We start from the raw sequence: 20,557 nt of genomic DNA, 5'->3' as shown, positions 1-20,557 counted from the left end.
ATCCCATTATAGAACTAAATCTCCAACAATCAAAGCTGAGATTTCATTTGATAGTACATATATACCGTTATAATTGATTTGGTTCATTCAAAAACCATAGTTGTATTTACCTTTAGAATTGTTCTTTGTGGAACTCGAACCTGGAACATCCGGTTTGGTTAAATTCATGACAGAGTGTGGAGAGTTCCTTCCCTAAACTCGGTCCTCCACAATAAAACACTCCTGTTCCAATCAAAACATTCTTAACATAAGGCAAATACGGACCAAAATCAATTCTTAATTCTGTGAGCTGAATATATATTTTATTCTTGTGTACCAATTCTTGTGTTCTTATGCTTGGTGCTAATCTTTGATAAAACCTTCTTCCATTTTGGTCTCCCAAAATGCGTCCGTACCTAAAACCAAAAAGTTGCAGACAACATAAGAAACCTGAGTGTTGTTAATAAAAGATAAAAAGTAATCGTTAAAGATCATTGCCTTGGTTCCAGAGAATATGTCGACACCATTTTTGGCGTGGTTCAGCGTCTGGATCATGGTGAGAAGAGTGGATCGAGCATCACCTTCGTCGTAGACACTCGTCAAGTAGTTGTGCATTTCAATAACACCCTTTTATTTGTTTACAAGACAGTTATGTTAGTAGTGGACTTGAAAATATCTAAGCTTTTGGAAGTTTTCAGATCTCAATTGTTTCAAACACAATATCTACGTTTGCATTTACATCCACGTTCGAGGTTTGAGTTGAATAACTGTATCTTACCTTTATATCGGAATCAGCAATCTCGTTCATGATTTCTCTAAACCAATCGAACGAGCCTTGTTCCCGAGTTACCCAGTAAAAGTAAGCGTTCTTGGTCTTCAACGTCCTCCTTCGGTTTTGGGGAGTTCTATTCCCAGCTTGAGAGTTTAAGCAACTGAAACTATGATCCGACGAGATGTTGCTGTTACTACAACTACCTGAGAGGCATTCCTAAAAATATAACATAACTCGGGAGAAAAAGTTAGTTAAGATTCTGTTAATCCTCAAAAAGGTTTACTTAATTTCATACTCACGGCTTGTTCTTGTTGCTTAACGATGTTGTTAAGTAGATCTCTCAAAATGCTAATGAAAGGTGTTGCGCCGATTCCAAGGCCAACGAGTAACAACACATCATACTTCAAATGGTCTTGCGCGGGAGCACCATAAGGTCCATCGATCAATAGCTCTGGCACACTAAATTACAAGAGAGGATACCATATTCACAAATGGTGCCTTGACAAAAAATTCTGAGAATACAGGTCTATAATAAATATACAGAATTCAAAGTTTTAATGCACCTTGTTTTGTTTGGTCCGTCTGCTCTGAGCAGTCCGCTTTTTCCAGCTTCAGGGGCTTCACATACCACTGAAAATACTTTCTTAATTCCTTCTGTCCAATCACCGAGCTGTCGAATGTGAATGCTGAGATAATCATCTCCAGGTGAAGAAGTGATAGAAAATGGATGCCTGGAGATGGATTTTAAGACCGAGAAGCTCTAAGTAAAGAACATAGTTTGTATATACTCTTAGATCGCAAGCAGAGCTAATGGCTTGGGAAAAAAAAAAAGACTCACCACTCAAATTTGGATACTGCAGGACACTGAACAAATATATATTGTCCACTCTTGTAATCAAATGATGTAGGCTTAGACATGTGTAGCACAACAACATTTCCAGGATATATAACAATCTGAAACCAGATCATTTGAGTTGGTATAAAGAAATTAGATGATTTACAATGTGTCTATTCATGTGATTCTGTTCAATATGTAACTGTAAACGAGACTTTACCTTGCAGATGTCGACAGTGTAAAGCCTGCAACGAAAGAATCTCAGGATCCTTTCCCCAGCATAGAGTAAAACCGGCACCGCAAGATACATCCATATCTGCAGGAGGCCGCATCTGTTATTACCACCGATTATCTAAAAAAATGTAAGAAGTAAAAATGGTAAAGAGTTCTATGGAATTTACCGTCTTGCGGTACCATTTCTCCTCGAGATAGAGGAAAACACCGTGGATAATTAACAGGACGTAAACAGCTAGAAGTAAGTGATGAGAATACCAGAAAGCATTAAACCCGGTTAGCTTGTCAAAAGGCTTTGGCAGCTTAGTTATGTTCCGCCTGCATCTTCGACTGGCTAATGTGAATGCAATTATCATAAAAGTAACCATTATAAATCCAGTGATTCCAACAGGATTTTTAACCAAGTCTAAGTATGTGGGTTTGGTCACACCAAAGTAATGAACCAAGTATCTTTTGTAATCAGCCTCTGTAGATGATAGAATCCTTGGGAAGTCACAAGCGAGGTGGCTGGCTGCATGAAGAACCATTGCAATAATGATTGCTACTGAGATCATCTGCGTATAACCAAATACCAAAACAGTAGGATTCAGATGAAGAAGCATAATCTCTCTCACATATGAAAGGCAGGACAAAATGTGTTTTTACTTAACCTTGTGAAAGTTGATACTGTCGTCGAAAGGCACTGAGTAGGACAAAGCGGTGGATCTGAGGTAGGTGATAGTATTTCTGCAGACGGGCAAAAGGATAAGAGCCATGTTGAATTTTAGTGTCTCAGCTGCACCTTTTGCCGCGACAAGGCAATAACCCATAACATGGAATGCGTCTTTGCGTTTGTACTGTGCGCATTTCCACATAAACAACCCCGTCATGATCATTAACCACAATGTCAAAACCCAAATCCTCTTCCAACTGTCTTGCAAAGAGTAAAGCAAGTTCCTGCTAATTCCCCATCTTGTATCCTTTAGATTTTGGCTCAAGGCTCGGCTTGTTTGGCTGTAAGGTTGGCTGTAACTATGCGGTGTGTCTTTCTGTAGTAGTAGCATCTCTAGATCCTTTAACTGCATCATTTTAAATCCACAACAAAGACATCATATTAGAATGTTAAACAGAGTTCCTTGGACTGACACTTGAAGTGAAATAGTTATTTACTACCAACCTTGTGTAGGTCTCAAACAGGTAAAAAAAGGTTCAAACAAGTAGACAGGCTCTCGAACAATATTTTAACTCTAAATTTATCTGAACTCCTAATGATACCCGAAAACGACACTGTACCAGTTAAGATTGGTTTTGATAATCAGTTACAGCTCTATTTGTGGACGTTTGTCTTCGTCAAAATTTTATTCTATTAATTCCATACAAAAACAAACTTGCATAGCACTTAGCTTTAAGCTCATTGGTTTCTTGACCCAGTCAAAAGTCCCTATCAGAGAACTTGAAAGGTAAGATCTCAGCGTCATCAATTACTATGGTCAAACCGACAAGGAACCCTTCTACACTAAATCAATAACTTTATGGTCTTTTTTTTTTTTTTTTGAAGGGGTCTTTATTATTTAAGCATGTTTTGTGTTATGAACTTTCACAAAATGTGAGATGAAAGTAATGGAAGCACCTCTATGTACTGAGAGTGGATCCCATCAGGGGACAGTTCTTCCATGATCAGTGCTGCATATTCTTCTGCTCGCTCTCTCAACCTTGATAGATTATTTGCCGATGCACTTAGTATAATTATCTATAAGGTTGTCAAAATCAAGGAAATTCATACAAATTGTTAATGCCAAGAAGAATCTTCTACTAGAAAGATTCAACGTAAACTTAGTGGTTGTAGGAAATAATATATGGAGTGGTAGTTAGTCAGTTAAGAACCCTTCTTCTAATTAAGAAAGCTGTTACAAGGTCAATCAAACTTTATGTAGAAAAAAAAATGCAACTTAATTAAGTCTTCTATTCTTGCATTGGTTAGACAGGAGACATGGAATAGAATCATATCAAGACCAACCAAAAAAAAATAACATTTTGCTCTAAAATATCAGCAACATGGTCATACAAATATAGAAAGATATTCAACTGATGGAGGGATAATGGCACACATGTAAGATTCATTATATATAAAACCTAAGGCCGTAGGTTTTGCTTACGCTTGGATGTAAATCGCAGTCAACGATTTATGATTTGATACTAAATAAGGAAGATAGAACATAAGTCACCTCTAAAACCGAAAGAAGAAAATATAAGTCACCTCTTTTACTTCGTTTTCTGTGATTCTACCATCTCCATTTTTGTTCACCCTGCACAGTATTAAAAAAAATCAAGTTAATGTTGAAGAAATTTACTCAGTATGTTAAACAGATTCGATTGATGATAGAAATGAAATACATGTTGAAGAAGATTTGAAGCCGAGAATCGAAGCTTTCGTCTGTAATTTGGTACCAAAACTCGTATAGTTCTTGAAGGCTAATCTTGTCGACCATTAATCTTCTTCTCCTGCACAATGCGTCGAACAACTCCTCTGCAAACTCTTTCGAGTTTTTATTTTCCATCCCTTTCAACACATATCAACCAAATTTCACAATCTCTCCATCGATTCTCTGAGAATAAAAAAAAAAATTTCAATTTGACAAAAACGCGAAATCATGTCTAACCTATGCAATGAGCAAAATCACATCGGGAAAGATGACCGTCTTTAGAAAGGTTAGCGAATTTGCTTTGAACTTCTCTCCATCCAGCGATTCCGTTTTCTTTGCTGCTGATGAATCTCAAACCGTGAATCGCTCTCTGCGTACACGATCCATTCCGATGAGACTTGGTGAGTCTCTGAGTCAAGGAGCGACAGAGAATAGCCGGATCGGTGATTTTGTCTCCGTGAGGAACCACCATCTCCGGTGCGGATCGAGACGAATATCCTCCGCCATCTCGCCGTGAGATCCTCTGAAGCTTCTGTTTCAGAACTCTCGAGAACTGTTTCGCGTTAGCCACCACCTGGCGCTCCGACGACGCGCTCCATCCTAAGCTACGAGACGTTGATCCTGAATCGGAAATCGAGCTAGAGGTAATCTCTGGATCTGAACCGGTTCCGGTAACGGAGTTGATGTTTACTAGCCGGCCGGTCGGGTATTCAATCGTCACTTCCAGGAGCTCCTCGCCGGAGGCGGGTGAGTAAGTCGCCGGCAAGGATGGAAAGCTATGGGTGAATTCTCCGGCGGAATCCAAATCGGAGCCCCACCGATCGTCGTGAGTCTGGTCAGGAAATGACATTGACATTTCAAATCTGTTGGAGGAGAAGACACACGAGAAAGGGAGGGAGAGGAGCGAATAAATACGACTTTTGAATATTGTTTTTTGGATTCGGAGGGCGATTTAACTAAAAAGAAAATACTCTAGGGACCTGTCAGTGTAAATTCTTAAAATGCGTCAAACGGACAGAATAATCAACGGATCGCACGTGCGTAGGAGGACTTGCCACGTGCGGGAACTAGCTAGGGCCCACTTCTACGCTCCTCTGAGTTTGGATGATGAAATTTTTGTGTTTAAAAAAAAAGTTCTAGGGTTTAGGAAATTGGGTCTCTTCTCCGCTTTACCTACATAACCCTCTTTGTATCTTCTCCGTCAACGATACGAACCCAGAGACGCCGGCGGTAAAAAAATCGTCGTATTTCTCTGGATTCGGCAGGCGAGAAGTTTTCAAATTATAGGTTTCTCTTGATTTCTATTTTGTGCGTGTGTGTGAGAAAGAGAGATTGAAAGGGGTTTTGGGTTTTTGGCTTATTGCTACGATGGACGAGAGTTTACTGGACGATATAATACGGCGGCTTTTGGAGCCTAATCATGGGAGGACGGTGAAGCAGGTAAAGCTACTTGAGGTGGAGATACGGCAGCTATGTTCGGCTTCGAAAGAGGTTTTTCTCAGCCAGCCTAATCTCCTCGAGCTCGAGGCTCCTATCAAAATTTGCGGTAATACTACTCAACGAAGATACAATCTTTTTTAATCTTTCCTTGTCTTTCTCTGCTTACTCGTATTATCTTGCATACTCTTTCTTCTTCTGTTGTGTCTTTTATTTTTGACAAATGTTTAGCTTTGTAAGTATGTCTTTGGGGAGTTAAGCTTTGTTTTGAGCTATACGCTTACATTGAATAGATTTGAAATAGGTATGTTGCGAGTTACTTAATTGCTTTGTAACTTCAAGTAGAGTTTTTTTTTTAGTAGCGAATAAGTTACTTGTGAGTCTCTGAGAAACCATGTTCCTTAGCTCTGATGCATAACCTGAGATTGGATTCTAGCCTGACATATTACACGAAAAAAGCTTCATTTGATAGCTAATGATTTTGTTTACTAGTTGATGAATTTGGAGTATGATAATTGTATCCCCCTGCACTTTCCACTGTGCTTACAATAAACCCTCTCTGCTGCTATCAGAACTGTTTGATATATAATTATTGTTGACGATTTCAAATCTTTATGTTGATGAGCAGGTGATGTTCATGGTCAGTTTCCAGACCTCTTGCGGTTGTTTGAATATGGTGGGTATCCTCCAGCTGCAAATTACTTGTTCCTCGGGGACTATGTTGATCGTGGTAAGCAGAGCATAGAGACCATATGCCTTCTTCTTGCCTACAAGATCAAATACAAGCTCAACTTCTTTCTTCTCAGAGGCAATCACGAATGTGCTTCAATCAACCGTGTATACGGGTTCTACGATGAATGCAAAAGAAGATATAACGTGCGCCTGTGGAAGAGTTTCACTGACTGTTTCAACTGTCTGCCTGTTGCTGCTCTCATTGACGACAAGATCCTCTGTATGCATGGTGGTCTATCGCCTGATCTGAAGAGCTTGGATGATATAAGGCGGATTCCTCGTCCTATTGATGTTCCTGATCAGGGCGTTCTTTGTGATTTGTTATGGGCTGATCCTGACAGAGATATTACAGGGTGGGGGGAGAATGACAGAGGTGTCTCATATACATTTGGGCCCGACAAAGTTGCTGAGTTCCTTCAAACTCATGACCTTGATCTTGTATGCCGGGCTCATCAGGTAAAGCTAAACCACACTAGCTAGTGTATCTTGCAAAAACGGGGTTAGATTATTGAAATGGTTATAGTCTGTTTGGTGCCATTAAGATAAGTGTCCATCAACAATGCAGCATCAGCTAGTTAGTCACTGAGTATGAATAGAAAAGGCTCATGATCATAAGGTGATAGGAGAATATTGGGGGAGTTGTTCGACTTTGGAATTCACCCCTAGGCTTTCTATCTTTAATTTTTTGTTCTTATCTGTGACTTTATATTCAGAAAGTAAAGAAAAAGCATAAACCATATTACATTTATGATATAAGTGCTAATATTAAGACGTGTGTATATTCCTAGGTAGTCAAACAGAGGGCTGTAGTTTTTCACTTAATTCAATTCGTCGCTAACTGATTTCGCAGGTTGTAGAAGATGGATATGAGTTCTTTGCAAAGAGACAACTGGTGACAATATTCTCTGCACCCAATTACTGTGGTGAGTTTGACAATGCTGGCGCAATGATGAGTGTTGATGATAGCTTGACATGTTCATTCCAAATCCTCAAGTCAACTGAGAAGAAAGGAAGATTTGGATTCAACAACAATGTTCACAGACCAGGAACCCCACCTCATAAGGTGAAATACTATCTCCCTCATATATAAAATTGCATCATCGGCTTATCAGTTTTGGCAATATAGATAAGTCAACTTAAGGTTGATATGTTAATTTTTTTTGCAGGGTGGAAAAGGTGGTTAAGTCCATCATTTCAATTATGGAATCAAGAAAAGAGTGAAGCCGATGGGTTCGATTTTTTTTAAAAGTCAATGTACGTGATCGAGGCAACAGTTTGTTTTGTTAGGTTGTTTTATTATAGCCAAGATTTTGTTTTATTAGATTGTTTTGTAAGATTGATTTGTGGAACATGTTTCATAGCAATTTTCAACTGAAGGGTTTATACTTTATACATCTAGCCTTAGATCACAACGTTAGAATATCATGAAAGGCCTCGAGAAAGAAAAAAGAAAAAGAACAAAACATAAACTTGCGAGGTTTTTCTATTACAAAATCAAAAGTATCAGACCGTTCTTTAAGACCACAACGCAAGGATGAGAGAGCCAAATTCAAGCAAAACCCAAAAGAAACTTTCGTTCTTAGATTTGTCAGAATTTTTAACAAAAACAAGAAAACATGATTTGAAAGATCAATACTCCCACTTCTTGAGCTCCATACCATCTGGTGGAGTGCTCTCCACTTTCTTAGTCCCAACCTCTTTCCAGTTTGTAGACAGTACCGTCCCGTTCGACTCTGCCTGTTAAACCGAAAAGCACCCAAGAAGGTATATATCATCAGTCAAAAGGACAAAGGAAACCATGTCAAACCAAAATGACGACCAAAAGAGAGACTGGATTAGCTCACAAATGATTTGTTCATGGCTCGCCTCATGTCCTCATCTGCACTCTGGTAAATATCGCTGAAAAACTTGTTCATTGCTGCATCTCCATCTAGCTTCTCATCCTTCTCCTGCGTATTCGAAAGAGATAAGCAGAAAAATAATAAAGTAAAGGTAAAGCAAAGCCTCTAAAGTTACAAGACGAACCTGTTTCTTCACTTCAGCTTCCAGCTTGTCCCAGTCTTTTCCCGGCTTTGAAGAAGGATACACGGGCCTCTGCGAAACCGCTGCATATGAACATAAAGTTACATGAGAAGAGACCGCCTGGCTTCAGTTGTTTAAGGTTTTACAATTGCGGTTTGGAACAGATAAAATCAATTATACTGTAACTTCTGAGGTGAACTGAAGCAAAAGGGTTTCAGGGCAAAACCTGATGCGACATTGGGTTTAGGCAGAACAGCTTGTCCTTTGCCAAATTCAAGGGAGGCCCAAGTGATTATCTCTGCTTTTGCGAGACGGATCTCAACTTTGGTTGCCAATACTTCAAATCTGCACTTCTCTGGTATTATCTATATAAAGAACCACAGAAAATGATTTAGTCAAAGAATGTATTAAAGCACCACAATTTCATTACTCGAATATACCTTCCCAAACAATCTTGGCTGAAAATGATAAGCTTCCTCTCCAGCAACATCAATCACAACACTCAGCTGTACAAAAAGCCCAGATAGATATCTCAAATCAGTACACAATGTCAGACTACAAAGCGAGTTAGATTCAGTTAAAAAAAACATGCATTCATGTGAATACAGGATACTCACAATCTGGTCACCAAAGTCGATAGTTACGTTTTCCTTTGGTATTCCTTTAGCGAAAATTGTCACTACAACTTCTTCTGGCTTCTGGTAGAACTCGTGTCTGTTTAACCATCAAGTTTGAGAATATATAGTGATTCGAGAAATTAAAAAGGAACGAACACTTTTGATAACTAGACTACCTAAACATCGGTTTGGCAGGTGCAGCAGGAACTGGAACAGGAGGAACATCAGCTGCCGTTGCTAGTGGTGTTGTAGAGCTTGAAGGCAAAGTTGTTGGCATCGATGGAGCCAAATCTTTCTCTTCTTCTGAACAGAGATAAAGAGACCATATCAAAAACCTAAGCCTAGGTGCAGACAAATATTGAGAATTGTTTAGTAGTTTATGTAATACCTGCAATGCGAAGATTGCATTCATCGATCATCTTCTTAAATTTCGATTCATTTGGTGCAACGGATGCGCCCTTTTCTAGGGCTGCTTTGGCAGTACTGTATTCTTCTAGCTTCATACAAGCAGTGCTGCAAATACAGCGTAGAATTAGAAATGAATCCAATCAAGTTTAAGTATATAAACAAATCGTCATTAAACTTGATACAGAGGGCTGATGATAGTATCATACCCCTTTCTGAGGTACGCTTTTGCCAACGTAGGTTCCAAGTCGATGGCTTTGTTCGCATCTGCAACAGCGTCTGTCCATGGAGAACCACAAAAGATAAAATATTAAAATTAGTGAAGAAGATGCGTGGATTCTTTGCTAAGGAACACAAAAATTTAACCTATAAACTGATGCTAAGCTATTCCTGGTCACTTATTTTTAAAAAAAGTTCAAATTTTTACTCACTACAAAGAAGCAAAATCCAATAAGGTTATTGAACAGGAATCAAGTAGCTACAGGGACAGATTACGAGTAAAGATTGTGACATGAAGCATAAAAAGTTAAAATTACTCAAAAACTCGCAAAAGAACCCTAACACTAATCTAAACCCCATATGCAAAATCAGGTTCCTCTGTAAAAGATCGAATTACGAACGAGAAGACAAAAACCCCCAGAACTCACGAAGAAGAATCCGTCTAATTAATTTACGAGATTTATGGGTGATTTTAGGAAACGAAGAGAATACCAGTGAAGTTATCGATTTTGATGTTGGCCTGAGCACGATCGGCGAAGAAGGCGGCGCAATTGGGATCTAAGTCAATGGCTTTCGAGTATAAGTCAACAGCGACATCGAAGTCGTCATCTAAGAAAGCCTCTTTAGCTTTCTCCGCCAATTCCTTCGCCATTGAATGGATTCTTTTCCGGATTTGAGTATACGAAGGGAGGAAGAAGACGGATTATAGAGAAAGAGACCGATCCTGGATTTTTTGTTTTTTGAGCCTTGCCTTCGAGTTAGAACGCTTTTAATCCTTTATTAGGTTATTTAACAGAGAAATAAGAAAAAAGAAAAAAAAGAAATCTTCCATTATCCAGATTTCAACAAATACTAGTTGCAAAAAAATTATTAGTAAAGATTCAATAATTGTTATTTCTAAATAATATTTATTTTATCATATAAAATCTAACGTCTTATCGTGATAATACTATTCATAAATAGGATAAATATAATCATGACAATATATCATCACTAATTTAGATTATGATTTGAGTCAATATAATAATAAAAACTTTCCAAATAATAAAAAAAGAAAAGGAAGATTGTTTTATAAATAAATTAAAAACTAATAAAATTAAAATAATTAAAAAAATGAATTAAAAAATATAACTTATTAAATCCATATGATTCATAATATACCAAATTAAGAAATATTGATTTTATAGTTAAAATCAGCTTTAAGCTATATAAGATTTGAAATTTGATTATCAGATATATTATCATTTAATTGATTCATTGTTATGTTTTCTTAATGAATGTTACTTAGATTTAATAATTTATATTTTTTTATTTTTTCTATTTGTATTTTTTTTTATTCTCATATTTTAGTTTTTTCGATTTTATTAGTTTTCATTTTTTAAAACACAGTTTTTTCTTATTTTATTATTTATTAAATTTATATTATTATATTAATACATGTCATGATCTAAATTAATAATAATATATATTACTATTTTCGAATTTATAATTGTTTTATGTGTAATACTCACATTGAACATAATCAACTTGATATAATAAGATAAGATCTATTCATAATTTGATATATGATATTTTCTTACAATCTTCTCATTATATAATATTAAATATTTCAATGTGAATGTGGCAACTGGCACACAAAATAATTATAACTCATCAAATCGTAACATGTGTTATTGTTAATTTTTATCGTGTTGTCAATGTAGAAATATAAATTTCTTATTATTTATTTATTTAAAAATAAATTATGCTTATTCAAATGAAAATTACTAAAATAGAAAAAATAAAATAAGAACAAAATACTAAAACTACAATATAATGGTAATTATGTTTTTGGAACCTTATCATATTTATTTAGACAAATTATTAATAATATGAATTAATTTCTAAACTGTAATTATAAAATATTATTTGTGGATAACATAACACGTTTTTAATTTATAATCTAATATAAAGAGCATAATTATACGAATTATTAATTTTAAATTATGAATATCTTATAATGTTTTTGCTTATCACGCGGAACCTAATCTAATTTGTATAAATGTGATATGTGTCAACACTTTATTAGATTATGATATATGTTAATAATTTATACCATATATATGTTTCACTTATAACTATATATTTTTATAAAATTATTCAAGTTTTTTTGTTTTCTATTTTGTTCCAAAAGATTAATATTTTATTTCAAAATTTCAAACTTATTGATTTGATACTTTATAATTTTTTCTAAAAAGAGTTTCATGAAAAAATTAGAAGATAATTATCAATTTTGATTTAATGGAGAATGATATGTAAAAAAAAATTACAATGTAAAAAAAAAACTTTACAATTAATCCAAACAAAATATTTTCTTAAGGTTTTTGTAGTCAAAATCTACTTCATCTCATCATTTTCAGCAACAAGATGCAGTAACTTGGGAATTCTTCAGCGGACTGTTCTATCTGTAGTGGAAAACTCGCACTGTTGAGGAACTGTTTGGTGACATTGAGAATTGTTCGACAACGTCTACATGAGAGAACTGGTTCGACGGCATTTGGATGGGGGATTTGTTTGGTGGCGTTTGGGTGAGGATTTCATCTTAGGTTTAATGACTTTTTCTGCGATCTTGAACATTTTAGAACTCAACCTCTTGCAAATCTTCTACATGCAGTAGACTCGATTGGATTGAGATGCTCTTCAATGGTGGGCTCAATTGCTTCAGGATGCTCGATGAGAATAAGCCCAATGAAATATATGTCGATGATATGAAAATCTTCAGTCCATGTAAAAATATTTGACTAATGCTATATACAAGCAACATAGTAAGATGTTTAGAAGATTAGCTAGTTTATTGATTCATACAATATAACATAACACACACCAAGCTTTCAACCAACATAAATTTATTTGATTGTTTGACACAAGTTATGCACATAATTATAAACATATATTCATACAAAGTTATGTGGACAAGAAAGAAAAAACAATACATTCACCAAAGATCATTTACTCATAGTGGAAAGCAGAATATAACTTGAAACATATACATATCCATACAAAAGCTAAACATACAGCCACAAAATCCTACTAATAATATCATTTCAGCTCTTCTTGCACCACATTCTTTTTTGCACCACATTATAAGAGTGTTATTTTTGTTAAAAAGTATACGAGATAAGGGAAGCTTTCTTAAACATGTAGTACATAGAGTGTGTGGTTAGTTTTGAACTTTTGATGAAGTAAATGATCCAAATTTAACTCCATTTTCAATGAATTTGTGACTGGCAAGTAAATTGCTTTGATTCCACTTGATGAAACAAAAAAGTGCATTGCCTCTACAATGGATAAAACATTGGTGTGATGATCATCAATGTTTAACACATGATAAAGAATAAATTTTATGGGGGTTGAAGGTCTATAAATACTAGTATTTAAAGGTAATTAAAAGATAGGTATACTTGTATTTATAGATAAAAGATAGGTTAAAAGTTAATATTCATTATGTTTCTAAAGTTTTTTTATAAATTATATTTTGTAATATATCAAATATGAAATGAGGTATAAGAGCTAATTTAAGTGTTATTGATTTATGTATGTTTAATTTGTAATTTTAAGTTTATAATATATTTAATAAATGTAAATATATTTTATCGAAAGACGTAACCGTAATTTTCTCAAGGCTATTTCAACTTCTCTACCAAAAGCGACCATTCTCCATTTCTCCATTGTTTCTGGCTGGCGTTGGTTTCTCCGACGCGGTTTGCTTTCCTTAGTTTATTCATATAAAGTCGATTATGTCAATTCTATCGCCTCGTCGACACAAACCCATCTGAGATCCATCAATGCATCTGATTCGTTTGTGGTTCTCTCTGATAATTCATCTCCAAGATGTTCTTCTCAGTAACTCTCTTCTTCGAGAGAGTGCTGTTCCGGCCGTAATCCGGCAAAAGTCCAAGATCAATATTGCCGGTTTCATTCCGTGGGAATTTCTCCATGCGGTTGTAGTTTTCTTCAACAAGTATATCCCTTCATCTTTGAAACTTTATCTCTCCACCGTATAATCTGGTTATGTTTACCCATACATTTGAAAAGTTCAAAATTTTCTGAATTTGGACTATCCAAATCGAGAGAGCAATTTCATATCCAGTTTTGGGATCCATGAATATTCATTGTAGAAAGAACATTGACTGTGAAAAGTAGTCTGGGAAGAAATCTAGAAGCCATAGATGGAACTATTGCTAGAGCTTTATAACAAATTGGAGAAAAAGATGATGTTTGAAGATTTGATGGGTATTGGTCAAACCGGTATGCATAGGTGAATTTCGGATTGAAATCTTTTTTGCATGATCAGGTTGGGTATTTGCAGGCGGATATTGCATATCTTATCGAGTTTTAGAAGACATGTTCCAGATTCATCACCAACAATATTTAGTTTTATCTTATTAATCAAAGTAATGTCAAGTGCATTTTGGAGTTTTATCAGCAAGATAATAGCTGATAAAAAGTGTATAAAAGGGGGGACATAACAGATTTTGTGTGTTAGCTTATAAGATTACGAAAAGATAGCATGATTATTCTTTATCTTTTCATCGAAATTGTTTTAATTTCTTTTATTTGCGTTAATGGTTCTATTGAAAATGTTACTGTATCTTATAAATATATTAATATATTTGATTTGTCGTAGAAAAATATATTTAATAAATGTTTGGTCAGAAGTTTTATACATCTAGAACATGTTCAATTTAAGTGGTGTCTCAACACATATTTCAAAAATGGTTTTGTGTTAATAGTATATTCTTTAATCACAAAAAAGAGAATATTTTGGTTTAAAAAGTGTGATGTAAGTAAAACCTTTTTTGTGATCATAGTGTACAAATCGTGAAACCGCGTTTGCAAACGTTAGAGAAAATCAATTTATTCATGCCTATAAGGAATAAACGTCATGTAATTTGCGTCTGTACCAAGTACTACAGTACAAACCAAAAAAAGTTGAGCTCTTTACAAACGGCCGTTACTCTGCCGTGATCACTACAAACGTCGTCACAATTCCGTCTTCTTGTTCTTCCTTCACCCTGACTCGCTCACTGACTCAGTTGGGTGCTTTGTATCGCGTGATTCGGGCCGGTCAGCACTAAACTCGGCCGATGAAGTGCCGATCCGTCGCGTGCCTATGGTCTCGAGCGCCTCCATCTCATCGAGTCACCGCCACAGCCGCTCTGACCAATCCCCCGACTCTTTACACCGGCGGATCCGATGGGTCTATCATCTGGTGGAGTATCTCTTCGTCCGAGTCCAATTCGGTAACTCGTCTCGCCTCATGCTTGCTCAATCAATCGTTTTCTGAATGTTTATGGTCTTGGTTAAACTTTGATTTACGATCGAATCAAATCAAGTTTCTCTTCCGAGCTGATCTCTTAGCACATTGTTATACATTATTGTTTTGCTTAAGATGATCTAGTATAACACTCATAATGAGGATAACTCAGATGCATCAAGCTCAAATTCTCTTTGGTAATCTTTTGTTTGCTTTCTCATCTCAATTAGGCTTTTTTTTTATCTATCAGGAAGTTAAGCCGATTGCTATGTTGTGTGGCCATGCTGCACCTATAGCAGATCTCGCTGTTTGTGATCCCACCACAGTTTCAGGAAAGGGAGTTACATCAGATTGTTCAGATAGTTGTAATGCGGACCCATTTGTTGATTGTAGTGCACTGATCAGTGCTTGTACTGATGGTGTACTGTGCGTATGGAGCAGAAGCAGTGGCCATTGTAGGCGTCGAAGAAAGTTACCTCCTTGGGTGGGAAGCCCGTCGATTTTGTGTACTTTGCCATCAGAACCGAGATATGTATGTGTTGGGTGTTCTTATATTGAGAGCCATTCTCTAGATACTGTTGATGGAGCTGAAGCTGTAGCAGATACAGATTTTCAGAACAGAAAACCGTCGAGATGCACTGTGGTTGTTGTGGACACTTATACTCTTACGATTGTTCATACAGTTTTCCATGGGAATTTATCTATTGGCCATTTAAAGTTCATGTGTGTGGTTCAGTTGGAGGAACAGGAATCATTGCTCATGGCTGATTCATCTGGTAGGCTGCAATTGGTTCCAGTGTCAGAGAACTCTGAGAAGGGTGAAGATGTATCTGAATCGAGCAAAGGCTCTGTCGTGTCTAGAAACTGGTTAAATAACGGGGAAGTAGCTATATCAGTAATAACTCGAGGGAATCTTGTTGCTCTTTTCTCAAAGAATAGGAGTGTCTTTTGGTTGTTGAATCAAGGGGAGGCAATAGGAGAGATATCTTTCGTAGACAACTCGTTTTCTTCCGATTTTCATTTCAAAGAAGCAGTGTTAGTTTACTCTAGTACATCAGCTACCGAAGGTGATAAAGATGATATAATTTCTGAAACTTTTGTGCTTTGGGATGAAAATGGTTCTGCTGTGTTGTTTGATATGTCGTATATAGATGGTGAATTTACATATAAGAACCGTGGTGAGATTGTTACTGCCTCTGATCAGCATTCAGAAAAATCATCGTTTTGTTTTGTACAGTTGAGGCAGTATCTTCTTCGCGTTGAGTCTAGCTGTTGTGATATTGAACAACCTTTTCAGTGGAGGCCCCATATAACTGTCTGGTCACTCTCCCTAGGAAATGGTGATGAAAAAGAACTCCAGCTTCAGTGCAAAATGCTTGGAGAAGGATCATATTTTACTGATTGGATTTCAAGCTCTTGTTTATATCGTAAGGGCTCGATTGGTGTAGAACCTGGTATTTCTCATTTAGGAAGTCAATGCACTACCGAAAATGATCTACGAAGCTTTGTTAGTGACAGTGGACAGTGTGTGTCAGCTTCCATGGTTATTTCAGAGAACATGTATGTCCCATATGCTGTTGTCCATGGTTTCTTTAGCGGTGAAATAGAAATTGCAAAGTTTGATTTTCTTCATGGACTTGATTCACCTGCTTCAAGCCCGAGATCAGACACTGATTCACTTGTCTCTAAGCAGCATCTCTTGGGACATACAGGAGCTGTTCTATGCTTAGCAGCGCATCGAATGCTTGGGTCTGCAAAAGGATGTAGTTCTTCTCATGTTTTGATATCTGGAAGTATGGACTGCACCATCCGCATCTGGGATCTTGAGAGCGGCAATGTAGTCATGATCATGCACCAACATGTTTCTCCGGTGCGCCAAATCATTCTTGCACCCGCTCGAACAGAATACCCATGGAGCGATTGCTTTCTATCTGTTGGGGATGATTCATGTGTTGCTCTTTCTTCTCTTGAGACATTACGGGTCGAAAGGATGTTTCCTGGGCACCCAAACTATCCTGAAAAAGTCGTTTGGGATGGTACAAGAGGCTACATTGCATGTCTTTTCCGCTCCCTTTCTAGGAAATCAGATCCAATTGATGTTTTGTACATATGGGATGTAAAGACAGGTGTTCGAGAACGTGTTCTCCATGGGGCAGCTTCACATTCCATGTTTGATCATTTTTGTGCTGGCATTAGTGCGAAATCTCAATCTGGCTCTGTGTTAAATGGAAATACATCAGTTTCCTCTTTACTTTTCCCAGTAGATGAAGAGAGGAAACCATTTTATTTAAAGAACTACGAGAGAGCAGGCTTTTTGCCAACATCTAAGCCAAGTGCTTCACAGGAACAGACTGGAGAAGAGAGTTCTAGTGTTTCATCTTTTTTCCAAAGCATCGGATACACTCCCATCAAATGCGCTTGCCCGGTCCCTGGAATCTCTACGCTGATTTTCGATCTTTCGTCTTTAGCAGTTTCTTGCCAAACACATGAAGACTCTGAATTACATAAGATACCAGAAGAGAGTAGTGGTAAGCCGACCGCGCAACAGAAGACTTCAAACAACAAGTCTCCTGTCCAGAAGACTGTAGATAACCCTGCAGAAGTTGTTCACATGGACAAGGCAATTGGGGAATATCTAATTCGATTTAGTTTATCCTTTCTGCATTTGTGGGGTATAGATTCTGAACTCGATCAAATGCTAATAGCACATCTAAAGCTAAAAAGACCAGAGAGTTTCATTGTAGCCTCCGGTTTGCAGGGGGACAAAGGGTCATTGACATTAGCATTCCCGGGTTTAAATGCAACACTTGAGGTATTCCTAGTGACTTATATTGATGTCACAACCGCACATATTTCAACAATATCCTACTTTTTCTAAGAGTTCATAGAACATTCCAGCTCTGGAAATCATCTTCGGAGTTTTCTGCGTTGAGGTCACTGATGATGGTGTCGCTTGCTCAGTGCATGATAAGTCTGTCACATTCCACTGCCACAGCTAGCAGGTACAGCATGTGGTCTTTGGAACCAGTTCTCTTCTTTCGAAGGTTTTTCACCTTCATATTTTACTCCGAATGTCAAAACAATTTTCGTTTTCTTACAGCACCTTGGCAGCATTCTACACACGGAATCTGGCAGAGAGATATCCTGATCTGAAGCCACCGTTACTCCAGGTGAGTTCTTCATTCTTCACCATATAGGCATATAGTATGGTATAATCACAACAGAGCTAAGATTTTCTCTGTTTGCGTCTTGTCTTTATTGTAGCTTTTAGTAACCTTCTGGCAAGATAGAAGTGAACAAGTCCGTATGGCTGCTCGGTCTATATTCCACCACACTGCTTCTTTGGCAATACCTCTTCCGTTATGCAGCGATTACGCATCAGAACACGCAAAATTGGTGAGATCCCTATCTGGAATCAATATGCAAGAACCTAAAGCTCTTAGCTCAGAAGAAGAACAGCCCACAAACAGTTTGGACTCTGAGCATAACCATGAAGCTCAACGGCTTTCTCAGGCAGAGGAGTCGGAGCTACTCTCCTGGCTTGAGTCTTTTGAAATGCAAGACTGGATTTCTTGCGTTGGTGGAACAAGTCAGGACGCAATGGCGGCTCACATCATTGTCGCGGCTGCCTTATCAATCTGGTATCCAAGCCTTGTTAAACCTGGTCTAGCCATGCTGGTCGTCCACAAATTGTTGAACCTGGTTATGGCCATGAGTGAGAAATACAGCTCTACTGCTGCGGAGCTTCTCTCAGAAGGAATGGAGACTACATGGAAACTGTTGATCGGACCTGATATTCCTCGGATAGTTTCAGACATATTTTTCCAGATTGAGTGTGTGAGTTCCTCAGTTGGGGCACATCAAGCTGTACCATCGTCTATAAAGGAGACTCTGGTCGAAGTTCTTCTTCCGAGTTTAGCAATAGCAGATGTCCTTGGGTTTCTAAGTATAATAGAGAGCCAAATATGGTCCACAGCTTCTGACTCTCCTGTTCATGTAGTATCTCTCAGAACTCTCATCAGAATAATCCGTGCTTCTCCGAGAAATCTGGTGCTGCATCTTGACAAGGTTCGTTGCATCTAATTTTACATTCGATGAGAGTTGAGATTTTTCTGATGTTTGTCTGTAGAGAGATTTGAATTACAGTTGGGAAAAGCTTGCAGGTAGTTAACTTTATTCTTCAAACGATGGACCCAAGCAACACCGTCATGCGTAAAACTTGCGTACAAACCTCAATGGCTACGCTGAGAGAAGTTGTGCGTGTATTTCCAATGGTAATCCTAAATGATTCATCAACAAGATTAGCAATTGGCGATGCTATCACAGAGATCAACAATGCATGTATCCGCATATATGACATGCAAAGGTACAAAACCTTACATGCTTTGGTGTTTTTGTCCCACCTTTATCTCGGTTTCTTAGTGGTTTTGTGTGATTCTAATTGCAGTATGACAAAAGTAAGGGTTTTGGATGCGAGTGGACCTCCTGGTCTTCCAAATTTGCTCAGAGGAGCTTCAGAATCTGCGGTAACAACCGCTATATCAGCTCTCAGCTTTTCACCAGATGGAGAGGTATACATGATTTATACAAATTGCAACTTTTTCACTACTGCAAACTGATGTAGAGATCCTAAGAATAAAATCTCTGTCAATGGTAGGGGTTGGTTGCGTTTTCAGAAAACGGGTTGATGATCAGATGGTGGTCACTAGGATCTGTTTGGTGGGAGAAACTAAGCCGAAGCCTCACACCTGTTCAATGTACAAAACTGATATTTATGCATCCATGGGATGGTTTTTCATCGAACTCAACTCGGACAAGTGTGATCTCAAGCATCACAAGCCATGAGCAAGAACTTCCTCTTCAGGTAAGTTAATTGTTATCATCATCATCATCTAATCGCCAAAACTCAGCAATCACTTTATATGGCGGCTTTAACTCTGTCGTAAACTGATATCTATTCTTTTCGGTATGATTCGAACAGGAAACCTCAAAGAACATAAGCCACGCAGAGCGGCTAAAGCAGCTTATACACCATCTTGATCTCTCTTATCGCCTCGAATGGGCCAGTGAACGAAAAGTAGTTCTAACAAGACACAGTATTGAGTTGGGCACTTGCTTATTGTAAGTTGTAACAGCGAAAGTAATCAACTGTAAGAATTCAGTCAGTCTTAATCCATTCTTCTCTTTTTGCTTGAAAGTTTTTTTGGCAGCTTTCCAAGAATAGCAAATTACTAATACTGAGTCAATATTTTATAATATATTGAAATATTACATGAAAGAAATATGTTGAATTAGATAATATTATTCAAATTTTCTGGACAAGATTGTTACCGGAAGACTTTGAAGCGTAGATGCTCTGTTCTGATTTTTGCTTCGAAGATACTTAAAACTTAAAAGAGAACTTTTGAGATATTGACTGTTTCCTTATTTGACGACATTAAAAATGTGTTTTTTTTTTTTCCAAGTTTCAGGATTTAATTTTATCATCAAAACATATGCTACATGAGATAAAAACGTATGTCACATTTGGCGTGTTTGATTCACAAGATGAATCAGGCAGTTTTCTGCATATTCTCTTTTTATAAGAAGTTTAGCATTCCCTCACTA

The 20,557-nt window shown here is 37.3% G+C and overlaps 4 protein-coding genes across 5 annotated transcripts; 2 read left to right on the top strand and 2 right to left on the bottom strand.

Annotated features, from left to right (window-relative positions):
- Nucleotides 1-112: 112 nt before the first annotated feature.
- Nucleotides 113-5,078, bottom strand: LOC18014552 (probable respiratory burst oxidase homolog protein I). Its single transcript, XM_006396868.1, has 14 exons — nt 4,460-5,078; nt 4,194-4,359; nt 4,057-4,105; nt 3,430-3,549; nt 2,471-2,878; nt 1,988-2,374; nt 1,807-1,902; nt 1,590-1,705; nt 1,315-1,482; nt 1,051-1,210; nt 758-967; nt 478-606; nt 317-395; nt 113-222 (listed from the first exon to the last, which is right to left on the bottom strand). Exons 1-14 carry the CDS (start codon nt 5,076-5,078, stop codon nt 113-115), a joined length of 2,817 nt encoding a protein of 938 aa, XP_006396931.1.
- Nucleotides 5,079-5,372: 294 nt separating this feature from the next.
- LOC18014553 (serine/threonine-protein phosphatase PP1 isozyme 6) lies at nt 5,373-7,781 on the top strand. Its single transcript, XM_006396866.2, has 4 exons — nt 5,373-5,768; nt 6,288-6,847; nt 7,242-7,454; nt 7,558-7,781. The coding sequence occupies exons 1-4, from the start codon at nt 5,591-5,593 to the stop codon at nt 7,573-7,575; spliced, it is 969 nt and encodes a 322-aa protein (XP_006396929.1). The 5' UTR covers nt 5,373-5,590; the 3' UTR covers nt 7,576-7,781.
- A 70-nt stretch (nt 7,782-7,851) lies between these two features.
- Nucleotides 7,852-10,428, bottom strand: LOC18014551 (protein SGT1 homolog B). Its single transcript, XM_006396867.2, has 10 exons — nt 10,147-10,428; nt 9,645-9,714; nt 9,419-9,543; nt 9,207-9,333; nt 9,031-9,127; nt 8,854-8,919; nt 8,640-8,778; nt 8,417-8,496; nt 8,236-8,340; nt 7,852-8,128 (listed from the first exon to the last, which is right to left on the bottom strand). Exons 1-10 carry the CDS (start codon nt 10,304-10,306, stop codon nt 8,021-8,023), a joined length of 1,077 nt encoding a protein of 358 aa, XP_006396930.1. The 5' UTR covers nt 10,307-10,428; the 3' UTR covers nt 7,852-8,020.
- A 4,234-nt stretch (nt 10,429-14,662) lies between these two features.
- On the top strand, nt 14,663-20,219 carry LOC18014749. Of its 2 annotated transcripts, XM_024154143.1 has the most exons (9): nt 14,664-14,936; nt 15,201-17,762; nt 17,849-17,952; nt 18,051-18,120; nt 18,215-19,018; nt 19,114-19,316; nt 19,398-19,521; nt 19,608-19,814; nt 19,932-20,219. In XM_024154143.1, exons 1-9 carry the CDS (start codon nt 14,781-14,783, stop codon nt 20,073-20,075), a joined length of 4,374 nt encoding a protein of 1,457 aa, XP_024009911.1. In that variant the 5' UTR covers nt 14,664-14,780; the 3' UTR covers nt 20,076-20,219. The 2 variants fall into 2 exon arrangements, with proteins under 2 accessions (XP_024009912.1, XP_024009911.1); XM_024154144.1 differs by lacking the exons at nt 19,398-19,521; nt 19,608-19,814; nt 19,932-20,219 and having other exon boundaries at nt 14,663-14,936; nt 19,107-19,221.
- Nucleotides 20,220-20,557: the final 338 nt, after the last annotated feature.

The sequence above is a fragment of the Eutrema salsugineum genome, unplaced genomic scaffold (genome assembly GCF_000478725.1).
Source record: "Eutrema salsugineum unplaced genomic scaffold, Eutsalg1_0 scaffold_3, whole genome shotgun sequence".
Lineage (NCBI taxonomy): Eukaryota > Viridiplantae > Streptophyta > Magnoliopsida > Brassicales > Brassicaceae > Eutrema > Eutrema salsugineum.
This window is presented reverse-complemented; position numbering and strand designations above follow the sequence as displayed.